This window comes from Marmota monax, unplaced genomic scaffold (assembly GCF_021218885.2).
Source record: "Marmota monax isolate L192 unplaced genomic scaffold, Marmota_monax_Labrador192_F-V1.1 WCK01_AAM20220418_F8-fsc00024, whole genome shotgun sequence".
NCBI classification, from domain to species: Eukaryota; Metazoa; Chordata; class Mammalia; order Rodentia; family Sciuridae; genus Marmota; species Marmota monax.
In genome coordinates this window covers 23,671,852-23,692,313 of record NW_026695224.1, presented here as the reverse complement: position 1 = coordinate 23,692,313, position 20,462 = coordinate 23,671,852, and the positions used below count along the sequence as shown (strand labels likewise).

General features: G+C 46.1%; 2 protein-coding genes across 10 annotated transcripts in view; one reads left to right on the top strand and one right to left on the bottom strand.

The window, feature by feature from the left end:
• Nucleotides 1–1,605: 1,605 nt before the first annotated feature.
• On the top strand, nucleotides 1,606–13,019 carry Atxn1l (ataxin 1 like). 2 transcript variants are annotated; one of them, XM_046434958.2, is made up of 3 exons: nucleotides 1,606–1,730; nucleotides 4,010–4,071; nucleotides 5,416–13,019. In XM_046434958.2, exon 3 carries the CDS (start codon nucleotides 5,533–5,535, stop codon nucleotides 7,600–7,602), a length of 2,070 nt encoding a protein of 689 aa, XP_046290914.1. In that variant the 5' UTR covers nucleotides 1,606–1,730; nucleotides 4,010–4,071; nucleotides 5,416–5,532; the 3' UTR covers nucleotides 7,603–13,019. The 2 variants fall into 2 exon arrangements, with proteins under 2 accessions (XP_046290914.1, XP_046290915.1); XM_046434959.2 differs by having other exon boundaries at nucleotides 5,413–13,019.
• Nucleotides 13,020–14,805: 1,786 nt separating this feature from the next.
• Znf821 (zinc finger protein 821) overlaps nucleotides 14,806–20,462 on the bottom strand; it is a 30,784-nt gene continuing 25,127 nt past the window's right edge. For all 8 annotated transcript variants that reach the window (XM_046434975.2, XM_058575959.1, XM_046434970.2 and 5 more), the window contains 4 exons: nucleotides 20,232–20,377; nucleotides 19,105–19,209; nucleotides 16,526–16,692; nucleotides 14,806–15,769 (listed from right to left, as the gene is read on the bottom strand). In XM_046434975.2, coding sequence (XP_046290931.1) covers nucleotides 15,115–15,769; nucleotides 16,526–16,692; nucleotides 19,105–19,209; nucleotides 20,232–20,377 — 1,073 coding nt within the window. In that variant the 3' untranslated portion in view covers nucleotides 14,806–15,114. The remainder of the gene's footprint in view (nucleotides 15,770–16,525; nucleotides 16,693–19,104; nucleotides 19,210–20,231; nucleotides 20,378–20,462) is intronic.

The window sequence follows — 20,462 nt, the reverse complement described above, 5'->3', positions numbered from 1 at the left end:
GCTGCTAGGCAAACACTTCACCTCTGTGTTACACCCCAGGCATTTTTTACTTTGAGACAGGATCTCACTAAATTGCCTAGACTGACTGACTTGGAACTTATAATCCTACTGTCTCAGGCTCCCAAATTGCCACCATATCCGGTTTAGCTAATACTTTATTATTATTTTTTTTAACCAGGTATTGAAACCAGCATTCCCAGCCCCATTTTAATTTTTTTTTTTTTTTTGAGACAGGATCCTACTAAGTTCTTAGGACATCGCTAAATTAGCGAAGCTTTTTTTTTAATAATTTATTTTTTAGTTTTAGGTGAACACAATGTATTTATTTTACATTTATGTGGTGCTGAGGATCGAATCCTCATGCATTGCAAGGCCAGCACTCTACCACTAAGCCACAATCCCAGCCCCGTGTGGGGGAGCAGGGATTGAACCCAGAGGCACTGGACCACTGAATGAATCCCCAGCCTTATTTTGTATGTTATTTAGATACACTGTCTCACTGGGTTGCTTAGCGCCTGCCCTTGCAGAGGCTGGCTTCGAAGTTGCGATTCTCCTGCCTCAGCCTCTGGAGCCGCTGGGATTACAGGCATGCATCACCGCACCCAGCTTCAGCTAGTGCTTTTTAAAAAAAAATTAAGCAAAAATCTATTGTTATTGAAGAGTTTGCCAAAACTTAAAGGGGGGAAAAAATCCAATACTCCAACTTTTTTTTTTCTTGTTTGTTTTACAAAATGTGCTTAACTACTTTAAAAAAATGTAGTTGTAGCGTTTGGGGACATGCCAGTAATCCCAGCGGCTCAGGATGCTGAGGCAGGAGGATCATAAACTCTAAGCCAGCGTTAGCAATTTAGTAAGACCCTGTCTCAGAATAAAAAGGGCTCGGCATGTAGGTCAGTGCTGGAGAACTTGCCTAGCATGTGGAGGGTTCTGAGTTCAATCCCTAGTATCCCGCCCCCCAAAAAGACAAATTTTACTGTTCGTTTTTAAGTTAATCAGATGTCGCTGGGACTGCGAAGTCGACAAGTTAATCTGGAATGAGTGGGTAACCTAATATCCATCCACTAATCAAGCAGTCTTCCCTTTCCTTTCATTCCCGACAAACTTTCAGGTCTATCATACTTGCTTCACCTTCCCCTAGATCCTGGCTCCAGTCCATCTCCTATCTGACTCAAGCACATTTTCCAACGTTTTCAGAGTTCCTATCTTGATCCTGCCCCCAGGAGGGATCTCCTTACAATCCTGGGCCTTGGGTCACCTAGGGATTTTCGGAGTTTCCCGGAGGGCCGGCTTCACGTGTCAGGACCAGAAATCTGGGCACTGGAGGTCTCCGACCGTCACACTCCAGGGTTCGGTTCGGGAACCCCCCAGAATTTACTAGAGATGAAAGGAGGGGTCATTGTAGGGTCAGGGTGAGGGGGCTGGGCCCAGCCCTCTTCACGTGACCCATCCTCATTGAGAGGAGTGCGTGTTCCCACCAGACGGGGCGCTGGACGCGAGGGGCGGGCGGCCAGTCCCCTCCCCGCCCGGGTAGTCCGGGGCGCTGCTCCTCGGCCCGGGCCATGACGCAATCTTTCCACGCCGGGGGCGGGACGCACTTGACGCCATCTCCGGGCGCCCGGCTGGGGGGTGCTGGGTGTGGGGCGGCTCCGGGGCCGGGGATGGCGGCGGCCGCGTTTGCGGCGGCTCCGGGACAAGCAGGAGGAGCCCGGGGAGCGCTGTGAGATGGGCCGGTGAGTGTCGCCAGGAGCGGTGGCCGCCTGGCCGGCCTGGCTGAGACCAAACGGCCTGGGCTCGGAGCTGCGGGGGAAGTGGCCCCTGGAGCCCGTTGCCCCACCGGGCCAGGGCCTGAAAACCGCGGACAGAGGGAGCAAAAGAGGCCGCGCCCAACTCCCGTACGCTTCTCCCCTGCCCACCCCGAAGGAGGCGTCAGTCCCTGCTGCCGTGTCTCCACGGGCCGGGGTGTCCGAGTCCTGGGTCGCGAAGGGGCCTTCAAACAAGGAAGCGTCGCCTACGGGGCCTCGATCCTGGCCGGTGACTTGAAGGCCGACCCCCTACTCTCTAAAACGCAGAATTGCCGGTTTCGGACCCTACCCTGTTGGAGAAAGAATTGCAGGATTACGGGAAGCCGTAACCCCTAGTCTCTTCCAAGCTTTTCCCTTTCTGTTCCTCGCACTTCTTGCCCTCAGCGAATTCGGGTCTCTTGCAGAGTCCAATCTCTTGATTCCGACCCAAGAGTGAGGAGGTTCTTCATCCCGGGCTCTTTTGGCAACTCTCCGGAACGTTTCCGCTTGCCCATTAGCTCAGTTGGGGTCACAAGCTGTGTCTTCCCCTTGAGAAAGTCTCATTAAACCCCTCCAGAGGCTGAGATTTCAGATTCTGAAATGTGTTTTGCCTTATGAGAATCTGGTGCGGACACTTGGCTTTATGTTGTTTTCCCCCCAGAACTTTTGCCTCTTTCATTCCGTTCATTAGCTTATGTTTGGTAATCCCTTAGTGACCTAAAGGCAGGGTTTCTTCACTGTTTTAGTTATAGAGAACAAGGATCATTCTGGGAGTGAAGATGCGACCCTCATTTCTGCTAGGAACGAAGAAGAAGGCTAACTACCTCTTCAGTTACCGAAATATCATCGGAGAAGGGATGCATGTCTTGTGCCCACAGTGTAATTTGTGGGATTGGGAATTTGCTTTTCCACCTTGTTTTCCTGTCTTTCTACCTTTTGCATATATATGCCTGCATCATGCCAATCTTAAGAGATATATGTTGCCTTCGGTTTGGATTAGGCTTGCAGTGTTCTATGGGACTTGGACAGGACAGTCAGTAGTTTCTCAGAGTATTCACCAGTACTGCTTTCTCTGTGTTCAGAAGTTAAGGCTCTGTCCTTTAGCACTTGACGTTTCTGGCAAATATGGATCCAGATATTGATAGTTTACTGGTAATTTTGTTTCTCCATTGTTAATTACATGAGGATCAAATTGATATTTTCAGTTTCCATCACACCTGATTCAGCTTGAGGTAAAGTTGTCCCTCAGAAAACTTAATACACAGACGTCCATACGCCCATTTTTGTTTAACCCTGAAAAATTGTTAATAAGCCTTCCCCCTTGAGTGACTCCCCCTTGACCTCTTTTTCTGCCCCAGAAACATAAGTAATTATTCTTTTTCCTCTAGTGGTACCTTTTTTATTTAAATAACCTCCATATATGTGCATTCATAGGCCCTGAATAAAGGTGCAGTTCCCTGCTTCCTATTGCTCACATGGGAAAAGTGTTAAGTCTTCCATTTTTATTTGTGCATTTACACTGAAATATGGATTGCAAATAAATTTAACTTTTGGAAAATAGGACAGAGAATGAAGTGTATGATGGGCTGGGGTTGTGGCTGTGGTAGAACACTTGCCTAGAATGTGTGAGGCACTGGGTTCTATCCTCAGCACCACATAAAAACAAATGAATAAGGGCTGAGGCTGTAGCTCAGTGGTAGAGCACTTGCCTTGCATGTGTGAGGCCTTAGGTTCGAACCTCAACACCACATAAAAACAAACGAATAAGTGCTGGGGCTGTAGCTCAGTGGTAGGGCACTTGCCTTGCACATGTGAGGCCGTGGGTTAGAACCTCAGTACCACATAAAAGTAAATAAATAAATAAAGATATTTAAAAAATGGGATTTTTTAAAAAAACAAATGAATAAAATAAAGGTCTTAAAAAATCACACTGATTAATCCATCTTTTTAAAAAAGAATATGATGTTAAGTAAAAGAAGTGAAATTTGGCACATGGAAACTTTCAGGGATGTCTTTTTACAAATTAGAGCTTAAGGGATGACTTTTTCTTTCTTCAACTGCTTGGCCAATCTGGATAAATATGCTGTTACCTTTGAGAAGAGGATGAGGCGAGGACTCATTGTGGACTTTAATGTTTTTTTGTTGGTTTGGAAATACCTTACATGATGACCCTGTGTAAGATCAGAGGTCAGGCTTCTGTTTACTCCATACCTATTTCTGTCTTCTAGGCTTCCAAGGCAGCCGGGAGGACACTTAATACAGCTGCTCAGAAGCACCAACAGAAGCTCAGGTAATACAGGCATTTTGAAGTCCTTGTTGCAGAATAACATCTGGGATGCAACAGTGGAAAAACATAAGGCTTTTTTCAGATCCAAAGAACTGGAGCCTTATTGGAAGAAATAGGTGGCAAAGTTCATGTGCATTGAAGTGTACAAACCAGAAAATTGCTTTTTTTGACAGTGGACAAAAGAATTTGTGAAAGGTGACAGGGGAGAGTAAACTTTTCTAGGAATCAAACAGACCTAAAATAGAAATAAATAATCATATTGGAACTGGGCACAGTGGCCTGTAATCCCAGTGGCTTGGGAGGTTGAGGCAGGAGGATCATGAGTTCAAAGCCAGCCTCAGCAAAGGCAAGGCACTAAGCAACTCAGTGAGACCCTGTCTCTAAAATACAAAATAGGGCTGGTGATGTGGCTCAGTGGTTGAGTGCCCCTGCGTTCAATCCCCAGTACCCCCAACAAAAAAAAAAAAAAATATTGGGAGGAATGGAACCAGAATTTTATGAAGTGGTATCTAGAGCAGATCTACAATGAAAAAATGAGCCATTGGCAAAAGAAACAAACAAAAAAAGAAGCGAATTGAAGGTGGTCAAGGAAAAGAAAGGAAGTCTTGCCAGAGTATGGAATCAAATTCTAAAGCAAGTTAGTAGAGTCATTCTTTCTACAGGGCCCAAGGTAGAATGTCGTTTCTTGGGGCAAAAAAAAAAAAAGTACTATATTTCTTATCACGTTCAGGGAGCACAGATAATTAAAAAAAATAAAAAAATACAGGCAAACCTCAGGTCTTATTGAAGCACTGGTGATATGAGGTAAAGGAGGACGGGAATTCAGCCAGGCTTGGAGTGGAAGAGATGGGAGTAGGTAGGTGAGATCATAACCCAAATTAGTCTGGGGAAAGGAAGCAAGGATGAGGTCATATATTCAGGGAAAGAAGATGGCACATTAGTCTTTGGTAGCAAAAGGAGAAACTTAGGGAAAAAAGCCAGCTGTAAAGACTTTGTTTTTAAATCCCCCTTAAGGGAGAAAACAGAGAAGGGTCAAGGTCCTTTTGGGAGACTAGACTAATCCTGAAGCTCTTGGTCTCTAAGGTTATGGAGCCCTCAGGTTATTTATGTATCATTGAATGCTAGTCCTTGTAGCTGTTTGTGCTTTGTGGTTTCCCCGATTGTTTCTTTTTTGTCCTAAGATGATGAGTAGGGAGATAGCCTCCTTGTCTGTTCTTTTTGTAATATCTCCTTTTTTTCCCACCAGTCCCCTTTGTTACATCTTCCTCCCTGGACACAGTTTTTGCTATTTACCTTGAACTGGTTCCATAGGTTACTTTTTTTTGCCTCTGATTTGTTCCCTAGCAGATGTGGGCACCCCAGCCAGCAGCAGAGAGGGGTGCAGGGAAGCTACAGAGAAGCCACTTCTGATGCCCCAGGGAGCAAGCCAACCCCTTCCAGACTCCAGGAACACCACAAAGCAATATGAAACCTGTTCATGAGAGGAGTCAGGAATGCCTTCCACCAAAGAAACGAGACCTCCCCGTGACCAGCGAGGATATGGGGAGAACGACCAGCTGCTCCACAAACCACACACCCTCTAGTGATGCTTCTGAATGGTCCCGAGGGGTTGTGGTGGCTGGGCAGAGCCAGGCTGGAGCCAGAGTCAGCCTGGGGGGTGATGGAGCTGAGGCCATCACTGGTCTGACGGTGGACCAGTATGGCATGCTGTATAAGGTGGCTGTGCCACCTGCCACCTTCTCACCGACTGGCCTCCCATCTGTGGTGAACATGAGCCCCTTGCCCCCCACGTTTAATGTAGCGTCTTCACTGATTCAGCATCCAGGAATCCACTATCCCCCAATCCACTATGCTCAGCTCCCATCCACCTCACTGCAGTTTATTGGGTCTCCTTATAGCCTTCCCTATGCTGTGCCACCTAATTTCCTACCGAGTCCCCTCCTTTCTCCTTCTGCCAGTCTCACCACCTCTCACCTTCCACACTTTGTGCCATATGCCTCACTCCTGGCAGAAGAAGCCACCCCTCCCCCACAGGCTTCATCCCCAGCCCACTCGTTTAACAAAGCCCCCTCTGCAACCTCTCCGTCTGGGCAATTGCCACATCACTCGAATACTCAGCCACTGGACCTCGCTCCAGGACGGATGCCCATTTATTACCAGATGTCTAGACTACCTGCTGGCTATCCCTTGCATGAAAACCCTCCAGCAGGCACGAGCCCAGTTCTTACCCCTCAGGAGGGCCAGTCTGCTCTGGAAGCAGCTGCTGCCAATGGAGGACAGAGACAGCGAGAGCGAAATTTAGTAAGACGGGAAAGTGGAGCCCTTGACTCTCCCAGCAGTAAGGGTGAAGGCCAAGGATTGGTGCCAGTGGTAGAATGTGTGGTGGATGGACAGTTGTTTTCAGGTTCTCAGACTCCGCGGGTGGAGGTGGCAGTGCCGGCACACCGAGGGACCCCAGACACGGACCTCGAAGTCCAGCGGGTGGTTGGCGCTTTAGCTTCTCAGGACTATCGTGTGGTGGCAGCTCAGAGGAAGGATGAACCCAGTCCCCTCAACCTGTCCCATCATACCCCTGACCATCAGGCTGAAGGACGAGGGTCAGCCAGGAATCCTACAGAGCTGGCAGAGAAAAACCAGTCCCGTGGGTTCTACCCTCAGTCCCATCAGGAACCGGTGAAACATAGACCTTTACCCAAAGCAATGGTTGTAGCCAATGGCAACCTGGTGCCCACTGGAACTGACCCAGGCCTGCTGCCTGTGGGCTCGGAGATCCTGGTGGCATCAAGTCTGGACGTGCAGACCAGAGCCACCTTCCCAGACAAGGAGCCAACGCCACCCCCTATTACCTCCTCCCACTTGCCCTCCCATTTCATGAAAGGCGCCATCATCCAGCTGGCTACAGGGGAGCTGAAGCGGGTGGAGGACCTCCAGACCCAAGATTTTGTGCGCAGTGCCGAAGTGAGTGGGGGGCTGAAGATTGACTCTAGCACGGTCGTGGACATTCAGGAGAGCCAATGGCCTGGATTTGTCATGCTACATTTTGTGGTTGGCGAGCAGCAGAGCAAAGTGAGCATCGAGGTGCCCCCTGAACACCCCTTCTTTGTGTATGGCCAGGGTTGGTCCTCCTGCAGCCCTGGGCGGACTGCACAACTCTTCTCTTTGCCCTGTCATCGGCTACAGGTGGGAGATGTCTGCATCTCTATCAGTTTACAGAGCTTGAACAGTAACTCAGTTTCTCAGGCCAGCTGTGCTCCCCCAGGCCAGCTGGGTCCACCCCAAGAAAGGCCTGAGAGGACAGTCTTGGGACCCAGAGACCTATGTGATAGTGAGGGGAAGAACCAGCCTACAGGAGAGGGCTCCCATGCAGTAGAGCCCTCCCAGTCTGAGCCTGGTGCTCAGACCTGCTGGCCAGCCCTGAACTTCCAAAGATACAGCATGCAAGGGGAGGAGGCACGGGCTGCTCTGCTCCGTCCCTCTTTTATTCCACAGGAGGTAAAGCTGTCCATCGAGGGGCGTTCCAATGCAGGAAAATGAACCTCTTTCCCAGACCAGGACTGGGACTTTAACCCCAGAGGTGAACCTCACGGTGAGCAGCCAGAGGATTTGCACATGCCGAGCAGGGAATGGCTCTCTTGGCAGTGAGATTTTGGGGGTGAGGGGAAGTGTGAAGGCAGCCTCCCGAGGCAGGATCTGTTGCTCATTACCCCTTGGCATTCTTTCAGGACAGCCCCAGGGGGTACTATGATGGGGAGCAGCAGGCCTGGGGCAAGGAAGGAAGGGGGTGCACACAGGATAAGAAACATTCCAAAATCAGGGCCTCCCTGTTCTTTTCTCCCCACTCCTAGCTCCTGCAAGGGAAAGTACAGGCTTTGGGAGCAGGTGGCAGAGGGAGGGAGCAAAGAAAGAGCCAAAAATGATGATCCACAGCTTATAGTAGCAGTAAAACTGAAGTTTTTTTTTTTTTTTCTTTTTTAGTGGGAGGGCAGGAGGCCCCATGGTTGGAAATAAGAGGGTTCCCACCCAGAACCCTTCTTGTGAGAGATGTGCACTTTAAAGGGTGATTTTGTTACAGATGTCTATGGCTGGGTTTGTGGGGGAGGAACACTCTCATCTACAGGACTCTGCTTGATCCTCTGCTTCAGCCCTTTTCCCATGTCTCCTCACTATCCCTCCTACAAGGCTTCTAGCAGCTTAGGGGCCAGGGGAGAGAGGACCCTACAGGGTTTGGAGTAAAGTACTGCCTTGCCATGACCCACCCGGGGAACTTCAGGAGAAGAACCTGACAACCAGATGATGCAGCTCTAGGCAGGGCTTCTGGAAAGGTAGCTGACTTAACAAAGCACCCCTTATTCAATATGCCAGACCTGCTTTGAGATTTCATTGAGTCTCTAGTTGGTAATGGTAACTTTGGGAAGAACCAGTGAACCCTGTTCCCCAGGCACCCCTCTGTTGTCTATGTTGTGCCTAAGTGCCTGCGCTGACCCCACCTTTTTGCTGCCCTAATCTCTGCATGGTGTCTTGACCTGGACCTCATTTGTAGCTGCATTGCCTTTCCTCTTCTGCAAAATTGGCTTTGTCCAGTCTAACAAAACCTCTAGTTTTTTGGTGTGTAGGGATCTCTGGTTTCCTTATGAGCTATAATCTTTGTTTTTAAAAACTCAAAATCATGTCCCTTCCTCTCCCACTGCCAGACAGTGTAGTGGGAACCATGCCTTGGGCCAGGGCAAAGGTGCCTGGCTGGGCAATTCCCATTCTGATATTTTTACATGGCCCCCTCCTATCTTTTCCCACTGCCTCTCCTAGCATTCACTCATCTCCAGGCCGTCACCTCCCACTGCCAGCTCTAAGAGTCTAGGGTAGTCTCAGTAACATTTTATTACCTGAAGTATGTTTTATTTTGTGGTGGTATATTCCTCTGCAAGGAATATTTTCAGTCATAGTTGCATTTGCTTCCCTGTGTCTTAAGCCCACCCCCCCCCCCGCCCCACACAACTTTTAGCATCAGCTTGGACTGTGGGATTCCACTGGGCAATGGGATTTAGGCTCCCCTACCAACTTTCAGGTGGGTGAGTGATCTTTTTGTTTGTTTTTTGGGGGTCTTTTGACTCTTGAAGGCAACTCAGGGTATTGTCCACCCAGCTCTCTAATTAGAGTTCTCCCAGGGTGTGATCCTGGCATTTCCTTTATACATGTACTTGGACTGGCCAAGGCCTGGCCTGTCATCAGGAGTCCCAAACTTTTGAGGTCTGAGCTCTGTTCTGTCAGAAGCTTTAGGCAAGTCTTATGACCTCTTGCTCTTTCACTTCCTCCCCAGCTGCCAAATGGGGATAAATAATCTTACCTACCTCCTGGGGGGGAGGGAAAGTTCTGAGAATGGAGTCATTCTTAGTGTTCAGGTGCTAAAGGTTGTTCTCCTGGGGGAACAGAGTAATTGAGACTGGCTTGTTTACTACAAGCCCTATACTCCACTGTTTCATTCCTTGGGAGCAGTTACCTGGTCAGTGAGCTTTTGGGGGTCCATCCAAAGGGGTGCTGACCTGACCACAAGTACTTTGGTTCATATCAGAACCAAACACCAACCTTGTACTGCATTTGAGATCATGTACTTTCCTTTCTCTGTCCCCCATTCTCTCAGAATGCTGCTTTTTCTGGCTTGTTTCCTACAGTGGGGGCCTGTGGGGTTGAGTCTTCAAGAATCCTGTCCGATGAGAGCCTTAGGAGAAGGCCTCATCTCTGGCTGTTTCATGAGCAACTCATTCCTAGAGATTATTGTATGCATGTGTTTTTCATAAACATCCTTCCTCATAGGAAGGCTCATCAACTGAAAATAGTGACATGCACACAGCAGGTGCTCAAGAAACATCCACCATGGGTACCAACTGAGCTTCGTCCTTTAAGGAGGAAACCTAGATCTAACTACATACAGGCCAAGAAGTTAAGTCAAAACACTCTGCACTCAGGCTAATTGTGACTTCTCAGTCTGGTAACTTCCACTGAATTCTGGAAAGAAAAATCATTGGGACTTTGGCATGTTGGACCCTGACTTTCTGCTGTGATTCTGTCTCTTGCTGTGAAGTAGTATCAGCAGCTTCCCTAATAATCGTGCCATGCATTTAATTTGTTAATACTTGATTTTGCTGCACTACGGAGGTATCTCACATAAAGTATGGTCCCCCAGGAAAAGAAGCTCTGCTCTAAATCATTTGGTCAGAGCTGTGGCGTTGCCCCTTGCATCTTCCCTCTGGTTCAGTCTTTCCAGGCATGAGAAATAAGAATAACCTATGGTGTGTGTGTTCTTCTTTATAGGAATTGCCTAAATTTGCAAGAAACATGGGAAATGGGTTTTAGAGCATTTTAGTGGAAAGTTGTTGACTCTTTGGGAATGAGCAGTTGACAGAGACCAGCCAGTCCCTAGTAAGTGGTAGGGCATTCCCAGAGTTTAGGGAAAGGAAGGAAGATGGTTAACTCCCTGGCACTATACAGAAATACCTACATACCAGTTTGGCAGAAGGGGAACCTGATAAAATGTAATAATCTAAGTCTTAGATCATCAGCCCTATCAGAATTAGTACTCTTTGGGGAGAGGGTCTGGGAGTTCAGACTGAGTACTTGTACCTAAGGGGAGGGGCCCCTGCAGATCTGGACTGACCCTTCTGCCCTCTTGGTCCCAGTTGGTCATAACACCATGGAGTTTGCTATGTGCTGCTTTGCCGCTACTGCTGCCTGCTCACTTTCCTGCCTGCTGCCTTCTGTAGCTCCCCATGTCTTCAGCCATATAGATTAAATCCAGGCATCCTCTCCATTCTTAACTTTGTTCTGCCAGTGTTATATAGCACAGTCATGTTGAATAGGGATTATGTGAAATGCTGCTGGTGGGCTGGTGAATCCAAAGGGATATGCTTCAGTGCTGTCAGGAGCCCCTTGGCTCCAAGATCTGCCTGTCTTGAGGGAGAAACAAGCAGGTCCTGCTAGTGAGTGTTTTCTGTTGTATTGATTCTTTCCTTTGTGGTATTTTGTATCCTGTTTTCAAAACTGAGTGAAGGGGAACCACATCAGGGGCTGCGCCAGCATCCCAGCAAGGTTCATCTAGCTCCAGTTATGTGGATTCTGGGGCTGGGAAAGGGTTGGAGATTTGGATGAAGTAGCCCCGCCATTTGGAGTTTAGTTTTATTTCTACCAGTGGGCATCAGAGGCAATTTAGGGGAAGCACAGGATGGTAGTATGATTTAGACCTGCAACAAGCACTCATGTTTAAGGGTTGAGTGATCACACTGGAGTTGAATGTGGACATGGTGTGACTGGGAAAGGACCCAGGTCCATTGGAGTAAAGATAACCGGATTAACTGAATTGGCCATGGGAGATTAGGCCACAGTCTTAGAAGAAAAATAAGTAGGACAGAGGCCAAGTTTTAGGGAGATGTCTTGACCTCCTAGGGCTAAGTTTACTAAACCACACTGAAGCTACAATACTTTTCCAGATGGGAAAAAGTATACACTACAGTTGAAGAACTGAACCCTACTAGATTGGATGTTGATAGGAGCCTATTAGCCCTTTGCTGGGAACCCTTCATACTCCAGCTTCCCTGGGGTAGGAAAGGTCTCCCACATTATGCAATAATAAAATCAGCGTCTGGATCTTTGCAGCTGTCTGTTGCTCTTTCAACTCTAGGATCCATCTTTGGACCAGAAGCCTGGCCCTTGATGCTAGAGTCAGCTGCATTCTCCTTACCTGCAGACTATGCACAGTGCCTGGGGCAGAAGGAGGAAAGGTGGTGCAGTTTGCCCTGCTGAACCTCCCCAGCAGGAACAGTAGTAATAAATGCACTTTTCACACTAAAGTTTTGTTAGTTCTGTTAAGCCTAGATCCTCCCCTAGTAGATTGCAAATTCAAAGTCTGTGTAATCCCAAAGCCATTCCACTGCAAATACTCAGCAGTAAAGATGGCCCCAAATTGGGTTCCTGTCTGCAGTGTATGTGGCAGCAGCCCATGTGCCTTTACCTGTTGTCAAACTTGCAAGCATTTATTCTGTCTTTGACTGTCATGGGGACTTAGGTTCTTCAGAGAGAGAGAGAGCAAGAGAGCTGATGACAGTGGTTTTACACCCACCCCCAAACAGGGAGTTTGCATGTAGTTAGAAGCTGTGAGGGTTAGTGAGCTGCTGATATTGCTGAAGGCAGGGTTGATCTCTCACTTGCTTCATACTTGCATTCAAAATAATCTAGATTGTGTTGGGGAAGAGACTGACTGTACTCATGGCTAACTTTAAGTATTAAAACAAGATTGTCCCCTACAAACTTACTTGTCACCCAGGATCCCTGTAGCCAAACAGTATATGTTCCAGCTACAGAGAGCAGTCTGCTCTCAGCTTGCACAGCACCTTAGGGGAGGGAAGAATACATGGATAGGGAATGGGGTGGAGAAAGGATGGGAATTTTGTCATCCTGGTGGCTTTAGGGTCCTAAGGAATAGATAAGAACGGCACTGGGGAGGTCTGGATGGATCTGATTTGTGTAGGAGTTCCCTGTAGATAAATTACTGATCCCCCAACTACTATCCCCAGTATGTAATGGCTGAATTAATATGTAATCAACTGCATTGTATCTAAAGCCTTAGAACTAGTCAGGTGCTCCCCCAGCCCAATACCATTTCTTACCCTCTAATCCTACCTGATCTTTAACAAAGCATTAATAATTCTAAGGATAATCTCTATTTTGTTGTGCTTTTTTGTAACTGTTTTAAATAAATCAATTTGTACTGTATATTTGTACTTTTGTGAGATCCTTTTTGCTGTTTTACCATTTTAAGTCTCTGTACTTGGCTACACACAGATTGTATTTTTATTGTTAATGCTCTTCTTATGGATACCTGCATTTAACTTGTGGACTATGTAAACAATATATATCAATATCTATATATCTATATATCTATCTATATAAACTACTAGCTTTTCCTTTTGGTGTTTGCGCCTTCTTCCTATCCCAGCTTAGATGGTGGCCCCTGGGGATGGGGGAGTGGGGTTGAAATGCTTTGTGGGAATACTTGGAATGGAACATAAGTGGTGCCTATCTTGTTGTGAGCTTCAGGCAAATGGTAGAGGCTACCTCTAAAGCACGGTCTGCTGTCTTTTGGTGTGAATTTCAGAGCTCAGAAGTCTATAATAGACTTACCATCAGCACCAGTCACAAGAACCTGTAGGTATCCTCACTGCTGGACTTCCCTTCTATTCTTTTTCCTTACTCAGGAATACTGCCAGAAATTATGAGTAAGTCATCCCCATCATAGCTACTTCTAACTTAGAAACCTGGCCACCAGTGAGTGATAAAACATTCATATTCATTTATTGAACACTTACTGTGTGCCACAAACTATCCTAAGTACTTGATATTAACAATCATTTACAGCTATTATTTCTATTTTGTGGCTGGGGGAACCAAGACATTGGGGTTAAGTAACTAACTTTTCAAAGTTACACAGCTAATAAAAGTCGGAGCAGCCTTTTGTTTTTTCAGTTTTGATTTTTGCATTGCTGGGGATTAACCTATAACCTCCCACATACTAGGTAAGCACTCTACCTCTGAGCTACCTTCCCAGCCTTACAGAGCAGTTCTGAACCCAGGCATCTAACTCTTGAGTTTGTATTAACTGAGTGTTTTGAAAATTAAATGTGATGATCCATTTAAGTGTTCAAAGTAATCCTTGGCACATAGTGAATGTGCAACCATTTTGAAACATCCCAAGTAGAACCTCAGCATGGAGCTCTATGAGAGAAAGGCATTTGGATTGCTTAAGTACTTACTTTCTTTTAAATGTAATTTTAAGACAAATATTTCATGCCTGCTGTGAATGAACTTTAGTTTGGTGGGCAGTCATTTAATACTATTAACTCGCCTTGGACCTGTGGAGGTCAGAAAGGAGTTTAAGTTTCCCTGTTTTGATATTGGAAGAGGTCCACATTCCTGGCATAGTTTTTTTTTCTGGCTACAAATTAACTAGGGCACTTCCTTCTGGACCTCCAGATCTATAATTATCTAAACTGTACACAACCTTTGGTGCAGACTAAGGAAAGTTCTGTGCTTGTTCTGTACCATCACAGAAACTTTAGAAATGACCTCAGCACTTGTCTCTTCTAAGGCTTGGCAACCACACAAACTGCCAGAGTAGTCATTCTGCTCTAATCTTTGCCACTGTTGACTTGAACTCTTCTATCATCTTAATTCTGGTTTTTCCTCAATGGATTTTATGCCTACCTTGACTGAGAAATAAATAAAAAGATGGATTACCTGTACTCTCAAAACGAGTTCTGTGGTGCTATGGACCTTAATGTTGCAGCCACTACCATGAACATATTCCTAGATGCAGTTGATGGCTGTTTGAGAACTTTTAAGTGTAACAAACTACATTACTGAGAAAAGTACTGCATAATCTTTAGAAAATGCCAATTGTGAGGAAAGGCTTCTACTACTTTTGAATTTGGAAAGGCAAGTTAAGTTTAAATAGCCCTTGGGACTATAGTTATCTTCATTATGGCTGTGGGAATGAATTTTCACAAAGGCAGCAGTGGGTCTTTCTTCAGTGCCATATTCTCATCAACTCAGGGAACTCTGCTTAGGTAGCCCAGGTTGAATAGCACCTTGCTAGCAAGCCATGAGAAGTCACTGCCTGAGAACTCCCACCCAGCTCTTTCCCACCTCACTTCACTAGCTAGAATGAAACAGACAAAAGCAGGAAAGAACCAGTAAAGATAAAATTAATTTATTTGCCCTCACAACTTCATGGGTTGCACTGGGCCCCTAAGTCCCATAAGCCCAGCCTGCTGCAATGGGCTGGGGGAGTCAAGTTCTCTGGAGTGCCTGCTCCCTTGTGTAGAGCTGCCTTGAGCTGGGTCCCTCCTGACCCCAGCATCCTGTTCCCACATGCAAGGGGTGCACAGATCCTCCTACAACAAACCAGGGCCTGCTTCTGAAAGCAAAGCTGGCTTTGTAGGTAGCTGTAGCACTGACCCCTGTGGGCTTAGGTGGATTGGAGGGCAGGCAGGAGTGTGTGGTTCAGTGCAGAGAGCTGCTATTCTGCTCTTCAAAGGCCATCTTGCCCAGAAGCTGGCTGTCCAATTCCACTCCACTCACAGGCAGCTGGAAGAAGTTCATTTCAGCTGCTAAGGCTGCCATGGCGGAAGGGTCCTGGCCAAACTGAGCTCTCAACATCATGTCCATTTTCTCTAGTCTCCTCTTCAGTCGCTTAGCCTCCCGCTCTCGGATGAGCCGGGCCTGCCGCTTTTCTGGTGTTTCATTGGCCCTTTTCAGCCTCATGGCCTCCCGATCTCGCTGCAGCCTGCGTGCCCGCTGCTCATCTGTCTCCTGCATGCGCTGTAGGCGCTTGGCTTCACGGTCCCTCATGCGCCTCACCTCCCGCTCCTCCGGGGTTTCATTGTCGCGCCGACTCTTTTTGGCTGTGCGCTCCCGTTCTAGCCGCTGCAGCCTTACTTCCAAAGGCTCATTCTGTCGCCGTAGGGCCCACTTGCGTACACTGGGGGTCTGGGCTTCCAGTAGCTTCCGGTAGGCAGCACAGTTGTTGCACACAAGCAGAATTCCAGCAGGGTACACTGGAGGACTAAAGGTAATGTCCTTCCCCTCAGTACTGGAGGGGCCCTCACTGTGGGCTGGTGGTTGGGATTCCATATTAAGTACTTCAGGAAGTTTCTCGCTAGAAAGTAAAAATTTTGGATGATTAATGTTTCCTTTTAGCAAGGTTCAGATATCTATCCCTAACTTACTCTTTTCCTTCCAGGCCAGTTTCTCCAGGTTCAATTCTGGAGGTTAGTTTGAATGGTTAAGAGACCACTTCTCTTTGGGCTAGGGCATCTCCCAAGTCTTAAAGCCCACCAGAAATTGGAGATTAAACCACCTGCCACAGCAACCCAGCAGAAGTAAAGGAATCCTTACAAGTGGAGCTGGAATACCAGTGTTTGGGAAGAGCTGTGCAGGATCAAGCCTACCGTGTGAATGAAGGGGCCTGGAGGTGGAGGCTTCCTTTATGGCAGGGTACAGTCATTCCACTGTCTCACTAGCTCCCACTTGGCACTGCCTGCAAGAAAGGCAGCCTCTGTCTTGTATACCAGGCAAACAGGATGAAGACAGGGTGTTCAGAGTTCCAGTCTTCCTAGGACCCAGTGGAGACTATGTCCTCACACCAGAATCTATTCAGCATCCTGAAACCCTTTCTCCACAAGTTAGCATTAGTGTTCCTGCACTTCACTACATCTCTTTCTAGTTGAAAAGGTGGGGGTGGGGTGGGTGGGGTGGGATTGGAATTCATTTCCCTTTGAGGTCATCTAATACATAATGTCATGTGTCAGTCACTTTTGCATTACCTATCTCTAGCCTTTGTTTTGACTTGGAAAAGTAGAACCCATACCCAGTAACTTGCTCCCAGGACAACAAGGTTAGGTGCCCAACTAACCTGTTAAAAGTGGCATGGCTGGTGAAACGGGCTCCACACACAGCACAGTTAGATCGTTGGTCCTCTGAGTGGATTAGGAGGTGGCGACCCAGTGACCCTGGGGAGCTAAGGGCCCGTCCACAGACAGGACACATGTAGCTCTTGGCGCTTACCACTGCTGCAGTGTGCTGTAAAACAGAGCCTTAATCTGTCAATCATGCACTACCTTCAGGAAAATCTGCACCCACAGAACTTCTGGAAAACATCTCCTTTCCTTAGTCTCAGGACAAAGGACTTAGAACTATTCTAGCTTAACTCCTGGAAAAGTCATAGCCTGTTGTGTTAGTGGACCTTCAAAAGGTCCTGGCCACTCAAATCACTGTTTAGATTAATTAGCTTGAGTTTTTGTTTTTCCTCAATTCGTTTGTTTTCTTTTTTTGGATGTTGCTGGGAATTGAACCCAGCGCCTTATGTATGCTAGGTAAGCACTCTACCAACTGAGCTACATTCCCAGCCCCAATTGGTTTGTATTCTAAAACATATACAAATCTGTGCCAATTAAATACAATAAGGTTGAAAGGAAATATAAATTACAACTTTTCTTTTTTTAATTTTTTTTTTTAGTTGGAGATGGACATAATACCTTTATTTTATTTTATTTATTTTTATGTGGTGCTGAAGATTTAACCAAGTGCCTCACATGTGCTAGGCAAGTACTCTACCATTGAGCCACAACTCTAGTCCCCCAATTTTTCCTTTTTTGAAACAGACAATGATAATATACTATAGTCAGCTCTATACACAAAAATCATGAATAGCAGCTTTTCTATAAAGTCTCCAATATCTACTCATTTACCAATGCTAAGAACTTAAAGAACAAAAGATACAGCAAGCTGTACACATTAGCTTGAGTTCTGACCACATTCTGAAACATGTGGCTGGTTTGAAGAAACAGCAGAGTTCCAGATCCCTCTTCAGAGGCTGAGAGGAATTCACACTTGGGATAATTTCTGTCTCCCTGCTCACACTGTGCATGTATATTTGTTTTTTTAAAACCTTATTTTAAAAAAAAATATATTTATTTTTTAGTTGTAGTTGGACACAACATCTTTATTTTATTTATTTATTTATTTTTATGTGGTGCTGAGGATCAAACCCAGGGCCTTGCACATGCTAGGCAAGCACTTGCTCTACCACTGAGCCACAACCCCACCTTTTAAACCTTATTTTTATTTATTTATTTTTTTATGTGGTGCTGAGGATTGAGTCCAGTGCCTCACAAATGCTAGGCAGGTGCTCTACCACTTAGCTACAAACCCAGTCCTACAAGTACATTTTAAAAGAATGATCAAAATCCAAATCTAGGAGCTAGCTGGGAATATTGGCATACAACAGGTATTTGTATCCTGCCTTTCCTCAATCTTTAAAAAAGGTTGTTTTTTTTTGTTTTTGTTTTTTTGGTACTGGAGATTGAATCCAAGGGTACTTCACCATTGTTATATCCCCAGTTCTTTTTATTGTTCATTTTGAGACAGGATCTTACTACATTGCTAAAGGTCTTGTTAAGTTGCTGAGGCTGGTCTCAAACTTGTGATCCTCCTGCTTCAGCCTCCTGGTTACAGGTATGCTCCACAACTGGCTTCTCAATCTTTTCAAGGATTCTTTGGGAGAAACATTTTGCACAAACCAACTGTCTTTATGGCACAACCCAGCTGCCCTATGTACTGATTACTTGTCAATAGAGATCACAAGGCACAGGAGGCCTGTAATTGGATCAGGGTATAAACAAGTCTATTATTCCTATCCCCTTGTTTATACTAACTTTCATTGGTATTTCAGAAACATTTATGTTGGCTTCTTTTTCTTAAAAGTCCTTGTAATTATTAGATATTAGCTTCTATTTCATTATTGAATACATGCACTAAGTAATTTAGAAAAAATGTGGATACTTAATTCTCACAGTGTGTCTGTCTAGGAATCAAGAACATATTTACTCAACATATCACACTAAGGTATTCTGAGGAATGGAGGTTTTTTTTTTTTTTTTGTGGTACTAGGAATTGAACTCACGGGCACTCAACCACTGAGCCACATCTCCAGCCTACTTCTGAATTTTCTTTAGAGACAGGATCTCACTCAATTGCTTAGTGCCTCGATAAAGTGAAGTTGCGATTCTCCTGCCTCGGCCTCTGGAGCCACTGGGATTACAGGCGTGCACCACCACATCCAACTTCAGCTAGTGCTTTTAAAAATTAAGCAAAAGATCCCCCTGCCTCTGCCTCCTGAGCAGCTGGAATTACAGGTGTGCACCACCATGCCCGGCCTGGAGTCTTTTTTTTTTTTTAATATTTATTTTTTAGTTGTACACAATACCTTTATTTTATTTATTTGTTTTTATGTGGTGCTGGGGATCGAACCCTCACACGTACTAGGCCAGCACTTTACCGCTGAGCCCCAGCCCCAGCCCTGGAGTGGAATCTTGATGGAAGCAACAACCTACAAGTCCTTTAGGAAGCAGAGGCAAAAGCCAATGCAGGATCTGCGTCATAATCAAGCTACCAGTGTTCAGGTTCTAGAGCTCACAGCTCCCCATGTCATACCTGGTACACGTGAGCGATCAGCTGTTCCCGACTCCCACAGTCTAGCTGGCAGAGAGGACACTGGCAGAGCTCAAGCAAGGGATCAGAATTCAAATTCTCTGTGACCTGCAATTCAACAAAGAGGCAACTCCTGAAGATTCTTCACTAATCTCTTCCTTGTCCCACCTCTTTAAAACAGGTATCCTGTTAAAAGGAACACCATCTGATATCAAGTGTCAACCTTAGGTTTTTGGTATAGGCCAAAGGAAAGAGTAATAATGTTTGAATAGGAATTAAATTTTATTGCATTGAGCCAGGGATGGTGGTGCATGCTTGTAATCCCAGCTATTTGAGAGGCTGAGGCAGGAGGATTATAAGTTAGAGGCAGGCCTCTCACAATTTAGTGAGGTCCTATCTCATAATAAAAACCAAAAGAGCTGGAGAATATAGCTGAGGAGTAGAACACCAAGGGTTTCATCCCTACTCCTGACAAATAAATACATAAAGCTCGCATCTTCCTTTTTTTAAATTTTTTTTTTCCCTGTCACAAGGCTAGGATTGCCCCAGGGAGAGCTGATATTTATTTATTTATACAAACATACATAGCAGGGATTGAACCCAGGGGTGCTTAACAACTGAGCCAAATTCCCAGTGGGCTTTCCTCATCCCCTGACCTTTTGCCTCAGCCTCCTGAGTCTCTGGGATTACAGGCATGCACCATAACACCTGGCTGAGAGCTGATCTATTTTATCTCCCTAAAATAAACTCTGCAGGGAAAGGATTAGCTTCCCTTTTATGAATCTTTAGGAAACAACTTAGTGAGAAGGTGATGCCTCACTAAATTTGACTTAAATTTGCAAACATACTCCAGAATACATCTCAGAAAGTTAGTTTCCCATTTTGCAAAGGTGGTTCTGGTTCTTCTGTCTAAAAAGAGAGCTGTATGTGGGTGCAGGAATGTGGAAATAGAGAAGGAAAGCCAGTGTGAGGAAGACTGTGTAGGAGGTGTGGGCTCCCATGCCACGAGGGAAGAGACATAGGAAGGCCCTGGAGACTGGAAGAGGCAAGACTGTGACATGTGGGTGAGAAACATCAGGGCAAAGTATAAGGGTAGGGCTTTCCTGGACTTAGGAGCCATTTTCACTTGCCTCATGCTCTACTACTTCTTTCCCACCAACAGGATGCTCTGCATTTTCTAACTCTTTTTCCACTTTGACCACCCCGCCATCTTCCTCTGATGTGTGGGAAGAGACTTCATCTTGTGTGGTCTCCTCTTCATCACCCTCACTGTCACCTGGAACACATAAACTGGTCACTTGTTCTGATTTTTTTGCAGAAATACATCCTGAGCTGCTGTCCACCTAGAGCTTACAAATATA